We start from the raw sequence: 19,350 nt of genomic DNA, 5'->3' as shown, positions 1-19,350 counted from the left end.
TGCGGGACCATCACAGGAGGAGAGGAGTCACCTGCACGCAAGCAAGACTACGGTGTGGAGGGGTCAATTAGATAGTTGGTGTTGTAGTTGTAATTGTAAGTCGGAATCTCTCCCAATTCCAATTAGATAGAGTTGCTGGTAAAATCTATTGCTGAGAGCGGTTAGCACTCTTCAATGAAAGGGTAGACCTATACAAGACATACAACGGAACTCGTGAGAATAGTTATCATTTCTATAAACCAGTTAATAATCAACCGTCAGGTTTATTAGCTTATCTCAAGCCTCTCCCCCTACCTTCCCCTCCTTTCATTAACCCCGGCTTACGGCCACCCATGCTCATGTTCGTGAACCACCCCAGACAGATGCAAATACCCACCATCTGCAAGTTGGACTGATCAATTACCGAAGCGGTCCAGCCGCCCCCCAAACACCCCAATGCAGTATGCAACCCAATCCTGCAACTATTCAATCGTCTTGCTCTGAGACGCTGCAGCTACAAGAATGCCCGCTCCGGTGACGCCTCCATCGTGACACGGGCTGAGTACGACTCGTAACGGGCTCGCCTCGCCGAATCGTTCGCGCAGGAGCTGGTCCAAAAAGTCCTGGCAATCCTGCAGGTAATCCTGAAAGTGAACAATGCATCCCCCCGTGTAACCTACACCGAGTTCGTAATCCCGATCCAATGTCTTTGACCCTTCGCCTGGAACTTCCTCGGCCAATGTCAACAAAGCCAGTGTGGCTGCTGCCACAATACCAGCCGCTCGAACCTCAATGGCCTTGGCAATTCGATATACTGCCGTGGCAAGGTCCTCGGTCCACTCAAACGGTGGTGATCCTGTCGATTCGGGGAATTCTTGCTGTAGCATGGCGACAAGAGCCGAGGGTCGGAGGGGTCTGAAGTGACTCAAGAACGTTGTTGTAAGGTTGTGCTGTTGCAGAAGGCTTTGAGGCAACGTTTCTGCAGCGATACCCAAGTGTTCCGTCAAGTAGTCGACCAGCATAATTCGTCCGAGTTCGCCCAGGTAACGGCCTGCCGTCATGAATTCGAGTGGCTGAAAGCCATTCAATTCACCTTGAATGTCCAATGTTTTGTCCCATTGGCTAACCAGCCCAACTTCGTGTAAGGGAGGTGCAGTACCGTTGATGCTCCATTCAGTATTGATCGCAATCTTGACATCCTCTACCCTCTCCTCCGGTCGGGCAACAACACTTTTTGGGCGTTTGGATTGGTTCAGCTGGCTCAGCTTCAATGGAATCGTTGCATTGCAGCCCGTTCCGAGAATAAGACCCATGGCAGCACGTCGATTCAAGGCTTCATCGAAGTTGAAGATGAATGAGACGAGTGTCGACACCGAGTCATTGGCAATTGCCTCGACTCGAATAGGCGGTAGCTCGTGTGACTTTGCACGATTGTATCCATCGGTGAGGCGGTCACCCAGATCCTGGTCGGGGGAAATGGCGAATCCCTTACCCATTTGCATGAGTGTAGCTTGGGAGAGTGAGTGCTGCACCATGGGAAAGCTAAAGGTAACACCAAGAGGCAATGTTTGGTCGCTTTGTAGGTGCAGCGTATCACATCCGTCTTGGACTACCTCAGCAATGCATTTGCCAATCCAAAGGAAGAGACTATCCGGATTTTCGTTCTTGAGGTGTTCATCGATGGGCCAGGACTTCTCCAAAAGCCTCCTCACATGTCTCGTGGCAGAACTGTCATCGGATCCGTTGGTGATATGGCCATTGGCTTGGTCAGATGACGCGGCTTCGTTGCCGAGTTGGACGAAACCCACTCTCAAGTTTGTGCCGCCTCTATTCTCACGTTAGATTTATAAGAGATGGTGAAACTTGAAGGCTAGTAACTGACATGTCTATGGCTAAGTGGCTACATCATATGTCAGTCCATATTTTCTTTCCTTTCGATCCTCGAGTAAGAATATCTCACCAGCCTTGTTTTCGCTTCGCCTCTGGTCGTAAGATAGCTTCAGATATGGGCGTAGGTAAGAACTGGTTCTCGGAGCCAGCGGCAAGCTTCTCAAATGTCTTGAGAAACAGCTGGGATAGTCGATTGATCTTGTCAATATCGACAGATAAGGGTTCCAAGAACTCTTCAATCGATACAGGGGTTGCCATGGTTCGAGTAAAGTCGCTGCAAGATATAAATGGTGGTCTTTAATGAAGTTGATGTGCGGTAGTTCAGGGTATCATTCTAGACAATCTGATACCGGCATTAGGCTGACGTAGATCGATTGGAAGTAGATCACCGGTAGAAGGATGCTAGGGGTTGTATAATCGAGTAACGAACGTAGCAGGGGCTCTTATAGGTAATGCTGGTGTGCTAGGTAGGCTGTGAATGTGAGTATGAATACCTAAGTATGAATCGCAAGTCATGAGAAGGTGGAAGTTATTCACCTGTGTTGACGATCCAACGCAGACGATAGCGCAGAGAAGCTGCACCCTGATGCAATGACGTGGAACCGCGATCTAAATATATCTGGCCTTAGCGGTTGATTTAACAATTAGACATTGGTGGCCGTAATCAATGATTAGTAGGTAGTTAGGTATCTATATCATATCATTGAACGCATCTCATCTCATGCATGCACCAAACAAGGAATTGATCAAGAGATTCACACGCGATTTTCTGCGGGGTCAAACATCAGCCTTTCTGTGCCCCGCCGGTTACCCCTGAAACGGTTGACTTACAGCAGCACTTCTCACTATCGGGGACTGATGATCTTGAAGGTCTGACTTGAGGCGCATTTCAAAGTTGGAAATCTGAGTATGAAATATTAAGAAAACTCGACTGTTTAGGCAATGCAGGAGACGTTAGACAGAGCATATAAGTATCAGAATGTATGAAAACATTATGAACCACTGAAGCTCATGTCCCAAAACGGGTTCCCTAACCAAATTCGGATAAACAATGCAGCCGCATGTGAATGTGACGCGCATTCAGCTGTCCATAACGACATCTCCTCCACCTAACATCCCCGGATTCTCTACCTGAGTAGCATACTCAATTATCACCACTTCATAAGTATAAAATGGATGAGAAACGCCCTGCTCCACGAGCCATGTCGCCGCCTCGTTCCCTCCGTCGCAGTCGACCTACCCTCACAATAGCCTTTGTAATAGCTGTTGTTTATACATTCTGGATATGGCAGCCTTTCAACCCTATACTTAACCAAACGATGGTCGATATCGCCAGTGACGATGTTCATACTACCGATAAGCTTGTGCCACTAGAGGCACACATCATGAGTAAATGTCCTGACGCAAAGGTACACATCTACCCATCTACGTGAAGAATAACAAATGCTCAATATCTCCAGGATGGACTTGAACTACTAGTACTGCCCGTGATGCAACGCGTTCATGATAAGGTTAACTTCACATTATCTTACATTGGCCGGTATGTCGATACACAGCTCTATTCTAATATGAGACTAAATTTCGGTTCCATAGGCCGACTGCCAACGACGGTGTCGACTGCATGCATGGCCCTTCAGAATGCATGGGCAACATCATCGAGCTCTGCGCCCGCGAACTCTACCCCGATCCCAAGATCAACCTCGGCTTCATCATGTGTCTAAGCCGTGACTACAGCGAAATCCCCGAACGATCCCTCGTCGAAGACTGTGCTCTTGAATCCGCGATCGATTTCCAGCAACTTAACGACTGCGCTGTAAAGGAGGACGGCGCCTATGGCTTGAGCCTCCTACGGGATAGCATCAAGAGAACTGCAGATGTATGCCAAACTCGTCTGGAATACCATGCCCGTGCTAATATGATCGATAGGCCGGTGTAACGAAGAGCGCCACTATTCGTCTCGATAACAAAATCTACTGCATCCGCGACGGTGGCGAGTGGACCGACTGTCCCAACGGTTCTGGCGTCAACGATTTAATTATTGCGATCGAGAAGCTGCGCCGCTAGACTTGAGTGGCTCGAAGATTTCGGTCCACAACTCACTTGCCTCTCCTAGCGTATAGCTCATAGCAATGCCATCCATACCCGCCTCGTCGTCTCCTGCCATTGCGCCCAGCGTTTCCATGATACCCTCGAGTCCGACTGCCTTGCCCGTCGCCTGAGTGGCCCCCGCTTCGAGCTGGACATGAACAATATGAATGTGAAAGTGGTAATATGTGGGCTGGTAATGCACATAGAGTTTCAGCTGGTCCGGCTCGATAGATGGATACGTTTTGACAGTGGCATCGATAAGATGGGTCTTCATGTGCTGTAGCCAGGGAATGTGCTTCTTGCGAAGGTCTCTCAGCGACCAGATATCCCGTCGCTCAACAAGCGCTAGCAGGTGCAGCGCATCGAGCGTCTTGCGGTCCCAGTTGAGGTCTGGCAGCATGAGGAAACCCTCATCACCGGCCTCACCAAGCTCTGTTCTGTATATGACATCTTCTACCTCCTTGCGTCCTTCAATAATGTTAAATACCCAATTGAGTCGTCCTTCCTCCCTCTTGCTGAGCATATACGGTCGAATATGGTCTTTGTAAATCTCTGGTGTCTCCGTCACGAACCGAACACCCTGCTTGCTATACTTTTTGACGTGCGTTTCGGTACATGGGTAAATCAAGTTGATTTTGAGATCAGCGAAGAAATCGGCGTCGTCAGGCTTGGTCGTCTCAGTGCCGCTACGGCCCATGAACCAGTGGTAGATATCATTCGCACCCAGATTCTGAATCCGCACGAGCTGAGCGGGAACATCGGTGAGGTAGGTTTGTGAGGTTGGGAAGGGAGCTCGTTCAAGGATTAGTAGAGCTGGCTGGTCGTCGATAGAACCGTAAAGGGAGATGCGACGTCCTGCTTGATCTTGGTTGAGGACGCGATCGAGCTTGAATTTGGACACTAGGGCCTCCGCCTTTGCTTTGACATCGGCCATCGTTGCTTTGAGATTTGGAAAGACTTGGTTGTAGTCTACAGGTTCAGAAACGGATCTTCTTCAGAACCTCTCTGCCCCTCTTTAGCAGTGGAGGAATTGACGGGAGGGAACACCCCACGGTGGGGCTTCTGTTGACACCGCTTGACACTCCACAGCGGTAGGCAGAGGAACCCGCATTCCATGAGATCTCAAACATGGATGGACCCTTGGTCGCTTATTATTAGCAGCCGGCTGGCTTGTGGCATTCAACTGGAATTCTACTTTCAACTTCACTGCCTGAAGAGAGACCGAGTAGTGTGTAAATCATCAAAAATAATGAACTTATTTGCAGTATCGCTAAAAAGTCGTTAGGCGTCATAGCCGCCCATGAAGAAGGTGCTCTATCTATGGTAGTGAGTGTTTATTTATTGAACATCATCATAAGAAGCCTTGAAGGCGTAAGGAACGTGGTGCGGCTACCTCATCTTGCCGCCATCTTCTCTCCTCTCGTCCCCTTGTTTTCCCCACGCATTACTTGCACTGTCATCCTCAATTCTGCAAAACAGCAATCCTGGGTGGTTCGCACCGGGTATATAATTCAGCGCTAGAATTGAAAGTAAGGACCTGAGTCCTAAATTCGTCATAATTCCTAAAGTCGAAGACGAATAACGGCGTAATACAGATGGTTGGTAAGTGGATCGGGATTGGGATATCTCCGAACGGCGGAGCGTGATAAGTGATATTCGTATTGAACTTGCGAAGATATCGGATGAAGTTTGTGTTGCGGATGCCAACAGGGTATGTCGAGAAACCAGAACGCCATAGCCATTAAACCAATGCACCGATAACGTGTACCTTCCAGGGCCGTATTCAAGTTAAGGTGTCGTGACTGTATTAATCATGAAAACGATGAGTGAGCATTGAAGCCATTGGAACCAGTTTCCGTTGATCCATCACCCTCAATCGTCTTCCTCCAGTGCTCGGGGCGACAGACACAAACCAGAGGGAATGCTTTTATTTCGCCCTCTGCAGCAGGGGAACTATCGCGGCGACCCGACGCGTTCGAGACGCCACTATCGCGTTGAGCTTGTCGTCGAGCCTCCCACTCATCTGCCCGCTCGTTGAGCATTACACCTGTTGCCCAACCATCGTCCCATATGCCCACAACCTTGAGCATATCTCCCCGTTCCAAGGCAAATTCGTCGGTTGCCCGTGGTTGGTAAGCCCAAAGAACAGCTATTCGGTCACCAGGGTGAATGTCGTCCTGAGAATAGTAATCCTTGAAAAATGGTAACTGCTCAGATTGTTGGCTAGCGACGCCTTGAGGCGATGAGAATCCCCCAGCACTAGATGGGGACTGCGGTACAGAGCTGCCAAGGGCCGAACTACTTGAGAGTGAGCCATGTCTTCGAGGTTTAGTAGGTGGTGGACGAAGGACTCCGCCACGCGTTTCTGATGAGGGTGGGCTTGACGTGAACTCGTCAGAAGATGAGTGATCCCTGCGAGGGTATGCGCCTACGGTACCAATACCACCGGCGGCTGATGAAGTGTCGCGATGATGAGAAGGTGAATCGCCAGAATGGCCTTCGAGAGCAGACATCCGTGCTATTCGTCCACCGGGAAGAACTTCGTATCCCTGAGGGGCGGCGGACGGTGCTGCTTGAGCCATGGTTGTTCCACCTTGTCGGGCCGGCGACGGCTGGTTGAAAATGCTTCCCTTAGGACTGCTCGGTCGTCGTCTCCTTCTGAGGCACAACAGGAGGCCAAGGGCAAGCAAACCTAGGCCAGCAAGAACGCCAATAACGATACCAGCAATTGCTCCACCGCTTAGACCCCCTCCCCCTCCTTCATCGTCATCCTCATCGGAGTTGTCATTCCCGCTACCTGCGGTGCTTGATCCAGTAGCTGAAGATGTTGGTGATACTCGGGTAAATGTCATGGTGGCGGTCAAAGTCGGCAATGTGACATCTTTGCATCGTTCCTCGGCATTTGAGTTGTAACAGCAGGTGTCGGTCGAGTTAAGGCCGCCTGATCCACAATAGGTACAGAGTCCCACGGTGCTGTTGCCGTAGCCACAGTTCTGTGACTCGTTCTCGATTGCTGGAATACATGTCTTACTGTCTAGGGAGCCACCAGGAAGGGCACAGTTTGTGAAGTCTGCTCTAATCAGCTGTAGCAGATTGCTTGACGGGTTCGAACAGAGATCGTTGTCTGAAGTTATATAAGCCTCGCTTTGGGCATACTCGGCACAACTGTCGGCGCAGAGAGGTCGCGACTGCGATGCTGACAGGCCACAGGGTTCAATTGAGTTCTGGACAATGGAATTGCATAACACGGTCGTGGTGAAGCGAGCATACAAGTCGCTGGTGTTAGTCAAGTCAAGATTGCTACATCCGAACAAGGATTGATATCTACGAGTGGTTAGAATTGTTCCAAAATGTTGTTCGTAGGTTGACTTACTGCCTCTGGACATAGTCTCTCTGCACATAGTTCGAAAGCTGGCTATCGAAAGATGCTCTGTCGGAAACATATCGCAAGAAAGGGCTGTTTATGAAGTTAGTAAGCTTGAGAGGTCAACAGACAAGAGAACTCACAAGTAGTCAAGCAGACTATCTGCGGTAGAGATGGATGCGGATGTGAATGCTGGGCAAGCTTTTGAATCCTTTAAAGATATGCAGTTGGAATTTTGAGCCGAAACAACCATTGGTGATGCAGAAAGTAAGCCAAGAATGACACTCTTAGGGGTGACATAGTTCCGCGACTGACGACGAGCCCTCGAAGGGACCGTGTCTTGCTTGAGCGCAGCCATCTGCAGAATTGGGTTGGCGTGATAGACCAAGTTCGACAAGCTGATGCAGGAATCGGTGATGTCTTAAGCTTCAATAACACCTAGGTCATGGTCGTCGGGATAAGAGCTTTGAATGATTTGCCTGATTCGTCAAAAGAGTTGTTGTCGAAAGTGGTCTGGAGTGGTCGATGCAATGATCGATGGAGAGATGTTGGGCGGTTAATAATCGTAGCCAAAAACTGCTCTCCTGAGCAAACAAGTGAGTGAATGTGTGATTAGTTTAGGTTGAAGAAGTCGAATTGTCGGGGCGCAATCGATTTCGTGACGTTCTCAAACGATAGTAACAGTTGGTGAAAGATTAAATTACGATTATTTTTCCACGGCGGGAAAGAGCGAATGTCGTAGACGAATTAAAGAAGGTGAGATGGTCCTCGAGAAACGACCCCTATCGCGAGAAAACGGACCTCGAAGTTCGTTCTTTTCGATTGTCGTTCAGGCTCGAGTTGATTGAGCGCGTGCAATTGAAGGCAAACCAGGTGATGCTACGCACGCTGGCTGGGCACGGGTGGGGAGAGGAGGAAGGGGGAGAAGAAAGAGAAGAAGAAATTCGACTCGGACGAAGAGATCCCAGCGACTTCAGACCCAGCAGCGGACACGACGGATGGTGGTGGTTGAAGATTGACCCTGGCTGGGATATTAGGGGGTGGGTTAAGGCAGTGCGAACCGCCTGGGGGTCCGTTGAGAGAAGGATGACACGGGTGCGCAGCGCAGTGGGAGAGTGAGAGAGAAGAGAGGCAGAGGCAGAGAAGGAAGCAGGGATTTAGAGAAACATGAAGGACCTGAGGATGATCAGAGTGGGCGAAAGTCGTGCCGGCGCCTGGTGTTTGGACCCCATGCTCCTGGCCAAACAAAACTGACTGGAGGGAAATGGCGATAGCCAGGGTGAGTCGGGTCGTCTTAGACCCAAAGAGGAATAGTCCAGGGCCAGCTAGGATAACGGCCAAGTCTCAGATGTATTTTTGCTCCAAGATTGTATGATTCAGATACCTTCTCTTCTCAGCTAGCCTGCACTTGTTTAATCTTGGGGAACAAGGATCCAACGGAAGCCGAGCAGGGTCATTAGCGCCTTCTATGGCCTTTCCGGGCCGCTATTTATCGCTACATGACCCCATAAACCTAGGTAGCATCAGCACCACGTTGCTGGGTCTCCATAACTTTGTTAGCGAGACTTTGCATTGAATCTTTTGCTGATGATATGTTCAACAGTGGTTCTGTTGCTAAGACACAAACACGGACACAGTCACAGAGCACAACGCTCTCACAGACTGTTGCGGTCAGCGCAATCTGCAAGGAGGGACTCCTCCAAAAGTTAGTCGCCTCCAACGACCGCATCTCGTCTGCAAGTCATCGTCATTCCCTCCCCCTCACATCAGATCTTGACCCATTTGTGTCTCGATTCAGATCCAATTTTGCCTTCCCTATTCCCAATTGCGTTCGACTCCACGTGCACTAGATAGACTCAGAATTTATGAAACTTCTAGCCCAGTCGGATCTCATCGACACAGCTTTAGCCTCCACGCTCGACATCGAGTCAACCGACCTCCTTGCGTTAATGACTCTCTGTTGCGCGACCATGCACAACAGCAAAAACAAGTTTTTTGTCACTTCCTTTCTGATTTGCCGTGATTTCGCTTTCTACCGCCGCTCTTCATCCGTTTATTGTCACACACATGATGAACGGAGAATGTACCCAGCGTTGCGCGCAAAGTGGAAAACAAAAAGCTTGTGAGAGAAAACGCGCAAGTCTCGGCGATTGGTAGTAAGTATACGCACCACAAATGGAAACGTTTGTCCAAAAATGATTCAAGAGGAAAGAAACGCATCGGATGCAACCCTCTCACCGTTCTGCCGTGCAGCCACCTCAATCTTGGCCGTCAATGTGAACTGTCAGTTCGTGAGCGACTGGCTGAGACGTGCCCCGGCTTAGTAAATAATGTTTACTTTTTTTCTCGAGATTACATTTGACCATCTGCTCTGTTGCAACTCTGGCCAACTGTTCACATCAGCAATATATCTCATACACATATTTTCATTTGCGGTATTTTAGGGACGAGTGCTTCCCTTTCTATGACCTTGTGTAGCTCGCCCAGTAGCTCTTGCTAACGTCGCATCGCTGCACAGCGTAACATTATGACCTTCTTGTGCCTCTTGCGTGCTCTAGTGGAGACCCTGCCATATGTCATGGATTGTATTAGGGGATTCTCCAGTGTGTAATTGCGATGGTAATGCCGATATGCATAAAGTGGGTGTTTTGTATCATGATGGATATTGAAACATACTACACAATGCCTTTGAGATTGATGCTCGGGAAATGTGACAGGATTCTTGCCCCGAGACCTCATGATCATAAGTCCCTGACCTTGAATGCCTCACAGTCCCAACTTTGCCCATTGTCGAAGTGTCAGAAGCTACTACGTAGTATATAACTAAGTACGGGTGAGTATCGAGGAATAATTTTATACATAAAAGCATCGGTACGTATAGGTATAACAAGCTCGGGTTCCTGCATATTAATTTCCAGCCCTTGTCCAATCCCTGCTCTCGCTCGAAGCGCGTTTCGTCTAGACAAGGAACATCACGAACCGCTTTGTCATGCCACGATGTGACCCTGTTTTCCGCTGCTCTTTGGAGGAGTATTTGTCGAAACGAGGATGCGCTATCGGTGTCTAAAAGCCACTACCGGTCAAGCGAAGTGAGCTGCTTGGTAGTGTGTCGATCAACAAACTGTTATCGGCACAGAGAACGGAGTCAAGTAACAGGATGAATGTGAGACACGGCGTGATTGAAAACATTCGTCTTTGGTGAATACATACACCTGGATTAATATACTTGATGTCGGTCAATGCTTTCCCGTCCTCATGCTTTCTCTTGAAATCGATAGGATTGGTCAAGTGCTTGGACTGGAGATTACTGTTAACGTGTGTTTGACAAGCCAATCGCGTCGTAGGTTGCAAGACATCATTGTTGGAGTCGACAGCCTGAGCAGATTGCAGATAGCCATTACCCGTATCTTCCCTACAGTTTCCCGAGAGGATCTACATGGTGTTCCTGGCCCAGGTGATGGAAAAAAAAAACAGGGCTCAAAGCATCGATACAGGTTAGGTAGCTTGTGATGCTACAAAATGACTACCCTAAACAATATTTTACACATATAAGCATCTTGCATTTCAGCTACCATTCGGTCAAGCACTTGACACTTACATCAGGACAATATCCAAGCCTTTCCAGCAAAGAATTAGAAGAATCTTGCACAGGAGCATACCCGACACTGCGGAGATATCACAAAGGCGAAAGTCAACCCAAGCTGCGCCATTCACCTCTACCGAATTGGTAGTATGGGCCTAGGCATATGCGGGACTAGTTTACATGCATTATTAATACGCAATTAATTACTCCCAGATGTTCAATCCTAATAACTCCTCAACACCGTTAGCCATACATCATGACGCCCAAGGAAACGACAAAGCTTTTCACTCCCGTCAAAGTGGGAAAAGTCGAGCTTCAGCACCGAGTGGTGCTTGCTCCTTTGACACGACGACGTGCAGATGAGACCACAGCAGTCCCGGCGCCCTATGCTGCAGAATACTATGCTCAAAGGGCATCGTCCGGCGGTCTACTCATCTCCGAAGGCACCTTCATCGCTCACGAGGCTGGTGGAATGTCGCGTGTACCAGGTCTCTACTCTCAAGAGCAGATAGCAGCATGGAAGACGATAACGGATGCTGTACATGCCAAGGGAGGGTTCATTTTCTGTCAGCTCTGGGCCTTGGGGTAACCACATCAATACGCAATATGTGTGTATCGACATTGAATACTGACTGTGACCTGTAGTCGAGTTGCGAATCCGAAGCTTGTTCCTCATGTCTGGAGTGCCGGTTCTGTGCCCTTCGATGCGAAGGGTACTGGGTCGGCTGAGCCGCCCGCTAAGTTTACAGTGATGACTGAATCTGATATTGATAGATTCGTGGGACATTACCGACAAGCTGCTCTCAATGCTATCGAAGCAGGCTTTGACGGAGTTGAAATTCATGGAGCAAATGGATATGTGAGTCCCGAAAGCTACAAAGCGATGTTCGCGCAGCTAACTTTCCCTATAGCTTATTGACCAATTCGTGAGTTCAGTGCTCTACTCCCAAAAACCGCCACTAAAATCTTTATAGCTGCAAATCAACAGTAATAACCGCACGGATTCGTATGGAGGTACTCTCGAAAACCGTTTCCGCTTTCCATTGAAAGTCCTTAACGCTATTTGCGAGGCCATCGGCCCTGATCGCGTTGGAATCCGCATGAGCCCCTTTTCGAGATTCCAAGGTATGCGCGAGACCGAACCTATGGCTGTCTTTGCCCCCTGGGCTGAAGCCATCATCAAGGCCCAGCCATCTCTGGCGTTCATTCATGCAGTTGAACCTAGGATTTCAGGAGGAAGTGATTCTCCTGATAAAGTCTTGGAAGAGAACGAAGATCTCGCTCCCACTCGAAAAATCGTTGGCAGTTCACAGATTAAGTTCATTGTTGCAGGAGGTTATACACCTGACACTGCAGTTATGCATGCAGCTCAGACCGACGACCTTGTAGCTTTTGGACGCTTCTTTATTCGTAAGCTACGTGATTAAAATTTCCCAATATGATTACTGAACTAGCAGCAGCAAACCCCGATCTACCAGCCCGAATTCAGAATGGCTGGCCGCTGACGAAGTATGATCGTTCGCTATTCTACACGCCGGATGAACATGGCTACACTGAGTAAGTTTGAGTTCTCGCTGACTGAAATTGCTGACCATACCATATAGCTATCCTGCATACAAGCCGGATGCATCCAGACTTTGACGCGGGATGGTGGAAATCCGCCAGGGCGGTTAACGTTGTTGGGCTCCAAAACTGAGCACAAAATAAACCTAGAATATGATTAGAGTCTTAGAAGATCATGTACCGTGAGTTGGTTACGCACGAGTGTACCTCGATCAAACTGTTTTGCCAGCTCAGAGGTCAATTATCATGATTTAGTTGTTGGGTTTGCTGCGCATCAGATGCCTCTTCTGGCTCCTTTTTGGCAGTGGTACTGGCCTTGTTTGAGATGAGGACTTCAGAAATGTGATGTCCTAATCGTGTACGCGGAATGGGCGTTCGCTTGATAGGTCTACTCGCACGCTCCGTTAGAACTCTTTATTGCGTTGTATCACAAGGCACATTAGAGCCATGGACATCCAAAACCAAAGAATCTGCAGGAAAGGAGAAATAGCTTACAGAGTCATACCGCGTGCGCTGTCGAGTTGCTCTTCATCTACAGGCAAAAACTCGACGAGAACGTCGGTGCTGTGAGAAGATGTCCATCCCGTTCTTGCCATCGCTGCCCCTTTATCAGCAATGACATTGCCCATGACTCTGCCTCGCGGAACCCAGTGCAGTTCGACCATGACTCCAGCTTTTGAAAGCTCATCTATAATGACGGAGACTTTCTCTGCTGTTCGTTTTCTCATCCCGTTTTTCGTGTAAGGGTTGTCGCCCTGTGCATTTCCGTGAGGTCCAGTGGTGACCATGGGTCTATTCGTCCTTAGGAGACGCAACGCAGACTGACTGTCGGTGAAAACTTCGACAGATCGTAAAGGATCGATGTTTTCCTCCTGCATTTTGGTGACCTGCACCGCATAATCCAGCGCAAGACAAACAGCCTCAAGTTCTGCAACTTCTAGAGGAGTGGCGTGCCCTTTTTCGGAGACGCGCACCCAGTAAGAGCCAGTTAGAAATGCCACTGCAAAGCCTGTAGAGGTCTTTTTCTTCGAAGCATCGGCCCAGATAATCAGCCGAGAGCCATTGCTGGGCACCCCTGTGACACTTTGAGCTCTCATCACAGCCACCGCAGGAGGTTTGATAAAAACACTGGTTAACGGCCCAAGCTGATGGCGGAAGCTGTTTATCTTGGGCTCCTTCTTTTTCCCCTTCGTGGTCCCTTTCGTGCGTACCAGTACCTCCGTAGTAGTTGCAGGTGTCGCAATCTCGGATGGCGGCTCCTCATTCCATGCCTCGCACGCTGCAAGCCATGATCTCTTTGATCTTTCGAGAAGGCCTTGGATCGTAGCGTAAAGGTCCAAAATGGGGACTGGGACGTAGGGCATTCTGTTTGACTGAAGGAAGCCGTAGCGCGGTGAATGATGACGATGGTGGAAGAAAGATACAAGATGGAAGGATAAACAACAAATGGATGCACAGGGTGGAGAAGAGAGGAGTAAGGATGCGGCAGTGCCTAACAGCCTCTGAATCAGAGAAGATGTGTGTGGGAACGGTTGAAGTTACTGGTAAGTGCCTCTCAGTGGCAGGAAAATGATAAAAATGTTAATGGCCTTGAGCGCCACCTCCTGACAGCCTGGAGGCCAGAAGCTACCACTTGTAAAAAAAGGTTAAACGAGCGGTGGGAGTCAAAGGCAAAGATGTAAGAGTTGAGAACTTGAAGTGCGGGCGAGTTGTAGCTATGGATGGAATTCTAGGTATGCTGAAGGGAAAAAGACCTGAATGCGATAAAAGCCCATTTATTTCCCCTGCTACTGTATAGCACCTAGCAGCCGAGTTAACAGAATGGCGGGAGATGCTGTTCTCATGTCTACTAGATAGATAAATAGAGGCTACTTGAATTATTACTGACAGAATACCTTACTAACCTTAAATCTGCGTATAGCACGGTATATGCAAACAAGAATAGAGTACAGGTAGCCTATGCTGTCAGGAGAACCAGCACAACCCGAGAGTTGGGGCTTAGATAGTTAAGTTTAGAAAGCCAGAAGGATACCAAGAAAATAAAGACCTAATCTGATTCTTTTTAAATTCCCGGCCTCCTGATCGAAGTGTCTTGAGAATGTAGATCATCAAGTTCATCCGTAGCTGAAGTTTTGAGGAGAGGAAGTTGGGTGTCATTTTCAGGCCCTGGTTTTTCTTATTTCCAATTATGCAGCTGTCTAAGGTAAAAAACTGATTCCTGTGACCCGTAGGATACCCAATTAATCACGAAGGGAGGTTAGGTAGTTAGATTTGAGGTTCCCATGGTTGCCGCCGCTAACCATCATGGCCCCAGAACCTGGGTAGTCTTCCCGGATGCAGTGGAGGCGAGGCACGGATGGCTCAGTGTTTGCAGTACATAGAATATCCCTGGAGGGAGCGGAAGGTTGTAATATAAGTATCTCGTCGTGAATCGACTACCTGTAGCATCCATCTTGCCTTTCTTCTTGGTGTCATTCAGGGCTTTCGTCAGTGTTCTCAAATTACGAGATCCCTTTACCAACAACAGTTGATCTCGCTGGCCCTCCAGCTGGAAGCTGAGCCCGAGGATGGGGGCGATAGGGCTGAAGCAGGGGCTTGGGTATCATAGAAAAGCTTGGCGCATTTGGCTTCCGACGATGAAACCCTATTGTCGTATTGGCATCAGATAAGGTTGAGATTCATTCACATTACTTATATACTATCTAGGAGAGGAAAGAAAACACAAGACCCTTAATCCTAAATAATAAAAAGAATTAGGTAATATAGCCTAAGATTAGGATAACCTTTAATGAATTTATTTTGATCCCGTATATTAAAGTTTGCTGTTTTCTTGCTCCCCGAGGATGGTATATACACTGATACTGGGACTGGACGAACATGAATCGATACCACATGGAAAGCCTCTGGAGCTCGGAAAGACTATTGCATATCTCCAGTTCTAGACATGCACGATCCTTTGACGGACGGTGTTAATATCACAAACCCCGATCAATGACTAAAGGGGCCTCGAGCTCACCTCCAAAGTCTCGCCAATCAGAATATCCAAATTCCACCCTCGCTCTAGTCTAGTGTGAAATATTGCTTAGATTCAGCCTTAAGTCTAAGCTCACCAATCATATCCTTTTCGCTCCTCTCGCGCTCAAGTCAACCTCCGACATGCCGTCTTAAATATTGCCTAAAGAGGAAACGGGGCAACTTAGATCTGCCACTCTATCTGCTGATTCGGGGTGCCGATGACCGATACCGAGTGTCTGGTTTGGTGTTGCTGAAGAATGAGCATTCCCAAAGGGGTATGTATATAGACGACATCCTCCCGTTTGTAGGGTGATTTGTTTCAACATCTACTGCTCTTATGTATAAGTCATCGACATAAACACAGCATTTCTTCAACAAGATGTCAGGCGAAACACCTCCCCAGGGGCCTCCCTATCTCCCAAAAACAGCTGGTCTAGGCGGCAGACCTACGCCCAGTGTCGACGATCCCATCTGTGCTGTTATTTTGGCCTTCTTCGTTGGCGGTGCCATTCTCAACATGACTATCTTTCAGCTGAACAAAAAGCGATCCCACAAATTCGTCCTCAGCGGTTTGCTTTTTGGATTTTGTATGGCCCGTATCACTGCGAACGTGCTGAGAATCGCATGGGCTTCGAACCAGCATGACACCAGTCTTGCCATCGCTGCCCAGGTGTTTGCAAACGCAGGCGTTGTGCTCTTGTTCGTTGTGAATCTGATCTTTGCCCAGCGCATCTTGAGGGCGTATCATCCACATATTGGATGGAGCAGACCTGCTTCGCTGGCGTTCAAGTTCTTGTACTTTTGCATCCTTGCAAGTCTTGTGATGCTAATTACAGCTGTGGTGTATAACTTCTACACCCTGAACCCACATACGAAACAGCAACTTCGCGACGTTCAGCTCACCGGCAGCACGTTTCTCGCCATTCTCGCTTTTCTTCCATTGCCCATTGTCGGAGCGTGCTTCATCATCCCCCGAAGAGCACCAATGGACAAATTCGGACAAGGCCGCATGCGGACAAAAATCCAGCTTCTTATCTTCACAACTACACTGCTTTCTCTCGGTGCTGCTTTCAGGACTGGCGTATCCTTCAAGCTGCGGCCCGCGAACGATCCAGCTTGGTATCATAGCAAAGCATGTTACTACTGCTTCAACTACGTCATCGAGATTATTGTCGTCTTCTCCTACGCTCTCTCGCGATTCGATCGACGCTTCCACATTCCCGACGGTAGCCATGCCCCTGGCGATTACTCTGGTCGCAATAAAAAGATCCAAGAGCGCATGTACCGTGTTAATACTGAAGAGGAAGTCTTTGGCGAAGACGAGCGACCACGAACAGCTGAGCAGCGCCAACAGCAGCAGCAAAACTGGGAGGCAGGTCTAAAGGAGGAGCTCAAGGAGGAGACCGTTTGATGTCAAATATCGTGTTACACGACTGTACTAATTATAATACATGGCCAATTGTGGTCGTACAAAGAATGGCTATGGATTCTGTACGACCGTTTTCGCCCTCAATACAAGCTGTTCTGTACAAGACACAGAGGGGGATGGTCTATGCGCCCCAAGAAATTGGAAAGTCCAATATATCTTCGAACATCATGGCTGATCCTGGGCTGAAGTGTTATGTAATACTCGAGGTTAATTTTGTTAGATATTAGTCTAGATGTATTAATGTAGTCGAAACGATTCGACTTGTGAAACTCAGTTAGACCAATACTGGATCAACTCAACATATCAACATAAAGCATCCAAGTGATGGGCGTCATCTGCTATCATGACTTTGTTCGTACGAGACCTCAGGAGGTAAGTATTGTTCACCGATGCTGCGAGGAAAATCGGCTCTTTAATCACTTCAGTGCCCATATCATGAGGAGACAGACAAGTGTTGATCATGCATGCGTGTTTCTTTCTCTTACAGCGCGTAACTCAAATATGCGTATCTAAGCAGCCATGAGGTGGGCGCCGCAATCAAGTCTACCAACTCTTCCCTGCACGTACCTCCAAAGTTACGGTCGCTTTGCAAGATTCGGAAGATCTCCATTAGCAAAGATGTAATATCCGTACAAGCCATGCTCCATGAAGTTCTGTTTTCGTTCGAGGAATTCGTCGTGGAATCGTACACGGCCGAGCTGCAAAGGACTTGAGGCTGGCGTGATTGCACCAGGCATGGCAGTTTGACATTTGACTCGAGCTTGGTAAAACGTGGGTATACGTGACGAGATTAGAGGAAGTAGTCGGGAGTCCCTGGTCATGGTGTTAGATGAGTCCAAGTAATCGCTTGTGGGTGAAACTTACGCCTTGAGACCATGGGCTCGCCAGCTCTGGGGCATGGATCAAATTGCAAGCTGGTTGTGGTCAGTTCGTGTATTTCATATTAAGAGTGGATCGACTCACAAGGTGTACTTCAGGTGCTCATCAATCTCCATGATAGCAGCTTGGTTACCGCATCGGTAGCAGTAGTTGGGCGCTGTAGTAATGTCAATGCTGTACAGAAGCGTAGCGTCTCGCGTGCTGAGCGTACCTGAGAAGATGGTGACAACATTTCGGTCTTGGGACCAGTTGTAACCCTCCATAACAAGCTGATGGGCGCGAGCAATCAAGGTCAAGCCATTGTTGTGGTTGAAAGCTTCTGAAATGTCCTGTCCGAATGTGTACCCCGCACCTCGAGGAGAGATTCCCCAGCCACATCGGTCGTCAGGGTCTGACCAGAGAAGATCACACATGGGACCCTCGTGAGGAACCTCCTGAATACGATCAAGAGCTCGGATGTTATCCAAAGTATCAATGCTTGGGGAGAGACCACCATGAAGACAGAAGATTTGGTTGTCGATCAGGGCAGTGAGGGGGAGGTAGTCAAAGAGGTCGGTAAAATACTTCCAGACATTAGCGTTTCCATATTTACGGAGGCATTCGTCGTAGAAGCCGTAGACCTGAGTGATCTGACGGGACTCGTGGTTTCCTCGGAGGATTGTGATTCGTTGAGGGTATCGGATCTTGAGGGCGACAAGGAGGGTGACGGTCTCAACAGAGTAGTAGCCTCGGTCAACGTAGTCACCTATCGAGAGTAAGTATCGACTTCGTGAGGCTGGAATATGACTGAAGCGTACCCATGAATAGGTAGTTGGTATCGGGGTTAGGACCGCCAATCTTGAAGAGCTCCATCAAGTCGTGGAATTGACCGTGGATATCACCACAGACGGTAACGGGACATTTCTGGCAATATGGTATCAGCTCAAGCACTTAGCTTGCCGGCGCATGTTGTAAACGTACCACTGGCTGCACGTTCGACTCCTCCTGTAGAACTTCTCGTGCCTACATGGCATATTAGCATTTGGTTGCATCACGCGAGAAGCCGAGCTAGTCAAGTATGATGATGCACGCTCATTCTGATCGCGACTTGATCATCAAATGCACCATGCATCAGGCCAGGCTCTGCATCCCGCTGAGTTGACAGTCTCCTCACCTTATCGCACAGTCTCTGAACGTCAGCTTCGGCTAGCTGCTTGCAAGACATCAAGCTCTCGATCCAACCGTCGAGGGTGGGGATCGTAGTAGGCTCGAAGTTGAGCACGGGCGAAGCTTCAGCGGGCGCTCGCCCAACATCCTCCATATTGGTATCCATGGCTCAGCGGTGTCTAATCGGTTATTGATGTGTTGATTAACGCGAGTGAGGTTGAAATGACGTTGATGCGGTCTGAATCGCGAGAAGTCGGGTGGGGCACGCCGCACGAGGCACAAAGGCGGCGGTCGTCAGGGGAGGAGAAAAGGGAAACAAGGGAGATGAGATAATCAGCAGCTGCCGATACCAGCAGCAGCAGTTCCTGTCGCTAAATCGTTCTATCGCCGTAAAAAAAAGGAGGATGCGGAAAA

The 19,350-nt window shown here is 48.8% G+C and overlaps 8 protein-coding genes across 8 annotated transcripts; 3 read left to right on the top strand and 5 right to left on the bottom strand.

Moving 5' to 3' along the window:
• Positions 1–461: 461 nt before the first annotated feature.
• Positions 462–2,127, bottom strand: FTJAE_3816 (hexokinase family; the record flags this gene model as incomplete). Its single annotated transcript, XM_037350155.1, has 3 exons — positions 462–1,806; positions 1,862–1,879; positions 1,940–2,127. 3 exons carry the CDS (start codon positions 2,125–2,127, stop codon positions 462–464), a joined length of 1,551 nt encoding a protein of 516 aa, XP_037209068.1.
• Positions 2,128–3,041: 914 nt separating this feature from the next.
• Positions 3,042–3,805, top strand: FTJAE_3815 (gamma interferon inducible lysosomal thiol reductase; the record flags this gene model as incomplete). The annotated part of the gene is made up of 3 exons (XM_037350154.1): positions 3,042–3,278; positions 3,330–3,409; positions 3,463–3,805. The coding sequence occupies 3 exons, from the start codon at positions 3,042–3,044 to the stop codon at positions 3,803–3,805; spliced, it is 660 nt and encodes a 219-aa protein (XP_037209067.1).
• Positions 3,806–3,904: 99 nt separating this feature from the next.
• FTJAE_3814 (Scavenger mRNA-decapping enzyme) lies at positions 3,905–4,891 on the bottom strand (the record flags this gene model as incomplete). Its single annotated transcript, XM_037350153.1, has 1 exon — positions 3,905–4,891. The coding sequence occupies one exon, from the start codon at positions 4,889–4,891 to the stop codon at positions 3,905–3,907; it is 987 nt and encodes a 328-aa protein (XP_037209066.1).
• An 877-nt stretch (positions 4,892–5,768) lies between these two features.
• Positions 5,769–7,574, bottom strand: FTJAE_3813 (SH3 domain protein; the record flags this gene model as incomplete). The annotated part of the gene is made up of 3 exons (XM_037350152.1): positions 5,769–7,281; positions 7,331–7,414; positions 7,465–7,574. 3 exons carry the CDS (start codon positions 7,572–7,574, stop codon positions 5,769–5,771), a joined length of 1,707 nt encoding a protein of 568 aa, XP_037209065.1.
• Positions 7,575–11,160: 3,586 nt separating this feature from the next.
• On the top strand, positions 11,161–12,545 carry FTJAE_3812 (NADPH2 dehydrogenase; the record flags this gene model as incomplete). The annotated part of the gene is made up of 6 exons (XM_037350151.1): positions 11,161–11,489; positions 11,550–11,763; positions 11,816–11,830; positions 11,879–12,314; positions 12,365–12,461; positions 12,509–12,545. 6 exons carry the CDS (start codon positions 11,161–11,163, stop codon positions 12,543–12,545), a joined length of 1,128 nt encoding a protein of 375 aa, XP_037209064.1.
• A 159-nt stretch (positions 12,546–12,704) lies between these two features.
• FTJAE_3811 (nadph2 dehydrogenase) lies at positions 12,705–13,831 on the bottom strand (the record flags this gene model as incomplete). The annotated part of the gene is made up of 2 exons (XM_037350150.1): positions 12,705–12,879; positions 12,963–13,831. The coding sequence occupies 2 exons, from the start codon at positions 13,829–13,831 to the stop codon at positions 12,705–12,707; spliced, it is 1,044 nt and encodes a 347-aa protein (XP_037209063.1).
• A 2,030-nt stretch (positions 13,832–15,861) lies between these two features.
• FTJAE_3810 (uncharacterized protein) lies at positions 15,862–16,893 on the top strand (the record flags this gene model as incomplete). Its single annotated transcript, XM_037350149.1, has 1 exon — positions 15,862–16,893. One exon carries the CDS (start codon positions 15,862–15,864, stop codon positions 16,891–16,893), a length of 1,032 nt encoding a protein of 343 aa, XP_037209062.1.
• Positions 16,894–17,701: 808 nt separating this feature from the next.
• FTJAE_3809 (serine threonine phosphatase PP2A catalytic subunit) lies at positions 17,702–19,090 on the bottom strand (the record flags this gene model as incomplete). Its single annotated transcript, XM_037350147.1, has 6 exons — positions 17,702–17,724; positions 17,776–17,825; positions 17,875–18,535; positions 18,588–18,693; positions 18,751–18,792; positions 18,944–19,090. 6 exons carry the CDS (start codon positions 19,088–19,090, stop codon positions 17,702–17,704), a joined length of 1,029 nt encoding a protein of 342 aa, XP_037209061.1.
• Positions 19,091–19,350: the final 260 nt, after the last annotated feature.

The sequence above is a fragment of the Fusarium tjaetaba genome, assembly GCF_013396195.1.
Source record: "Fusarium tjaetaba strain NRRL 66243 chromosome Unknown NRRL66243_c0000071, whole genome shotgun sequence".
In the NCBI taxonomy this organism is placed as follows: domain Eukaryota; kingdom Fungi; phylum Ascomycota; class Sordariomycetes; order Hypocreales; family Nectriaceae; genus Fusarium; species Fusarium tjaetaba.
The sequence above is the reverse complement of the archived record's forward strand: the minus strand, read 5'-3'. Positions and strand labels throughout refer to the sequence as shown.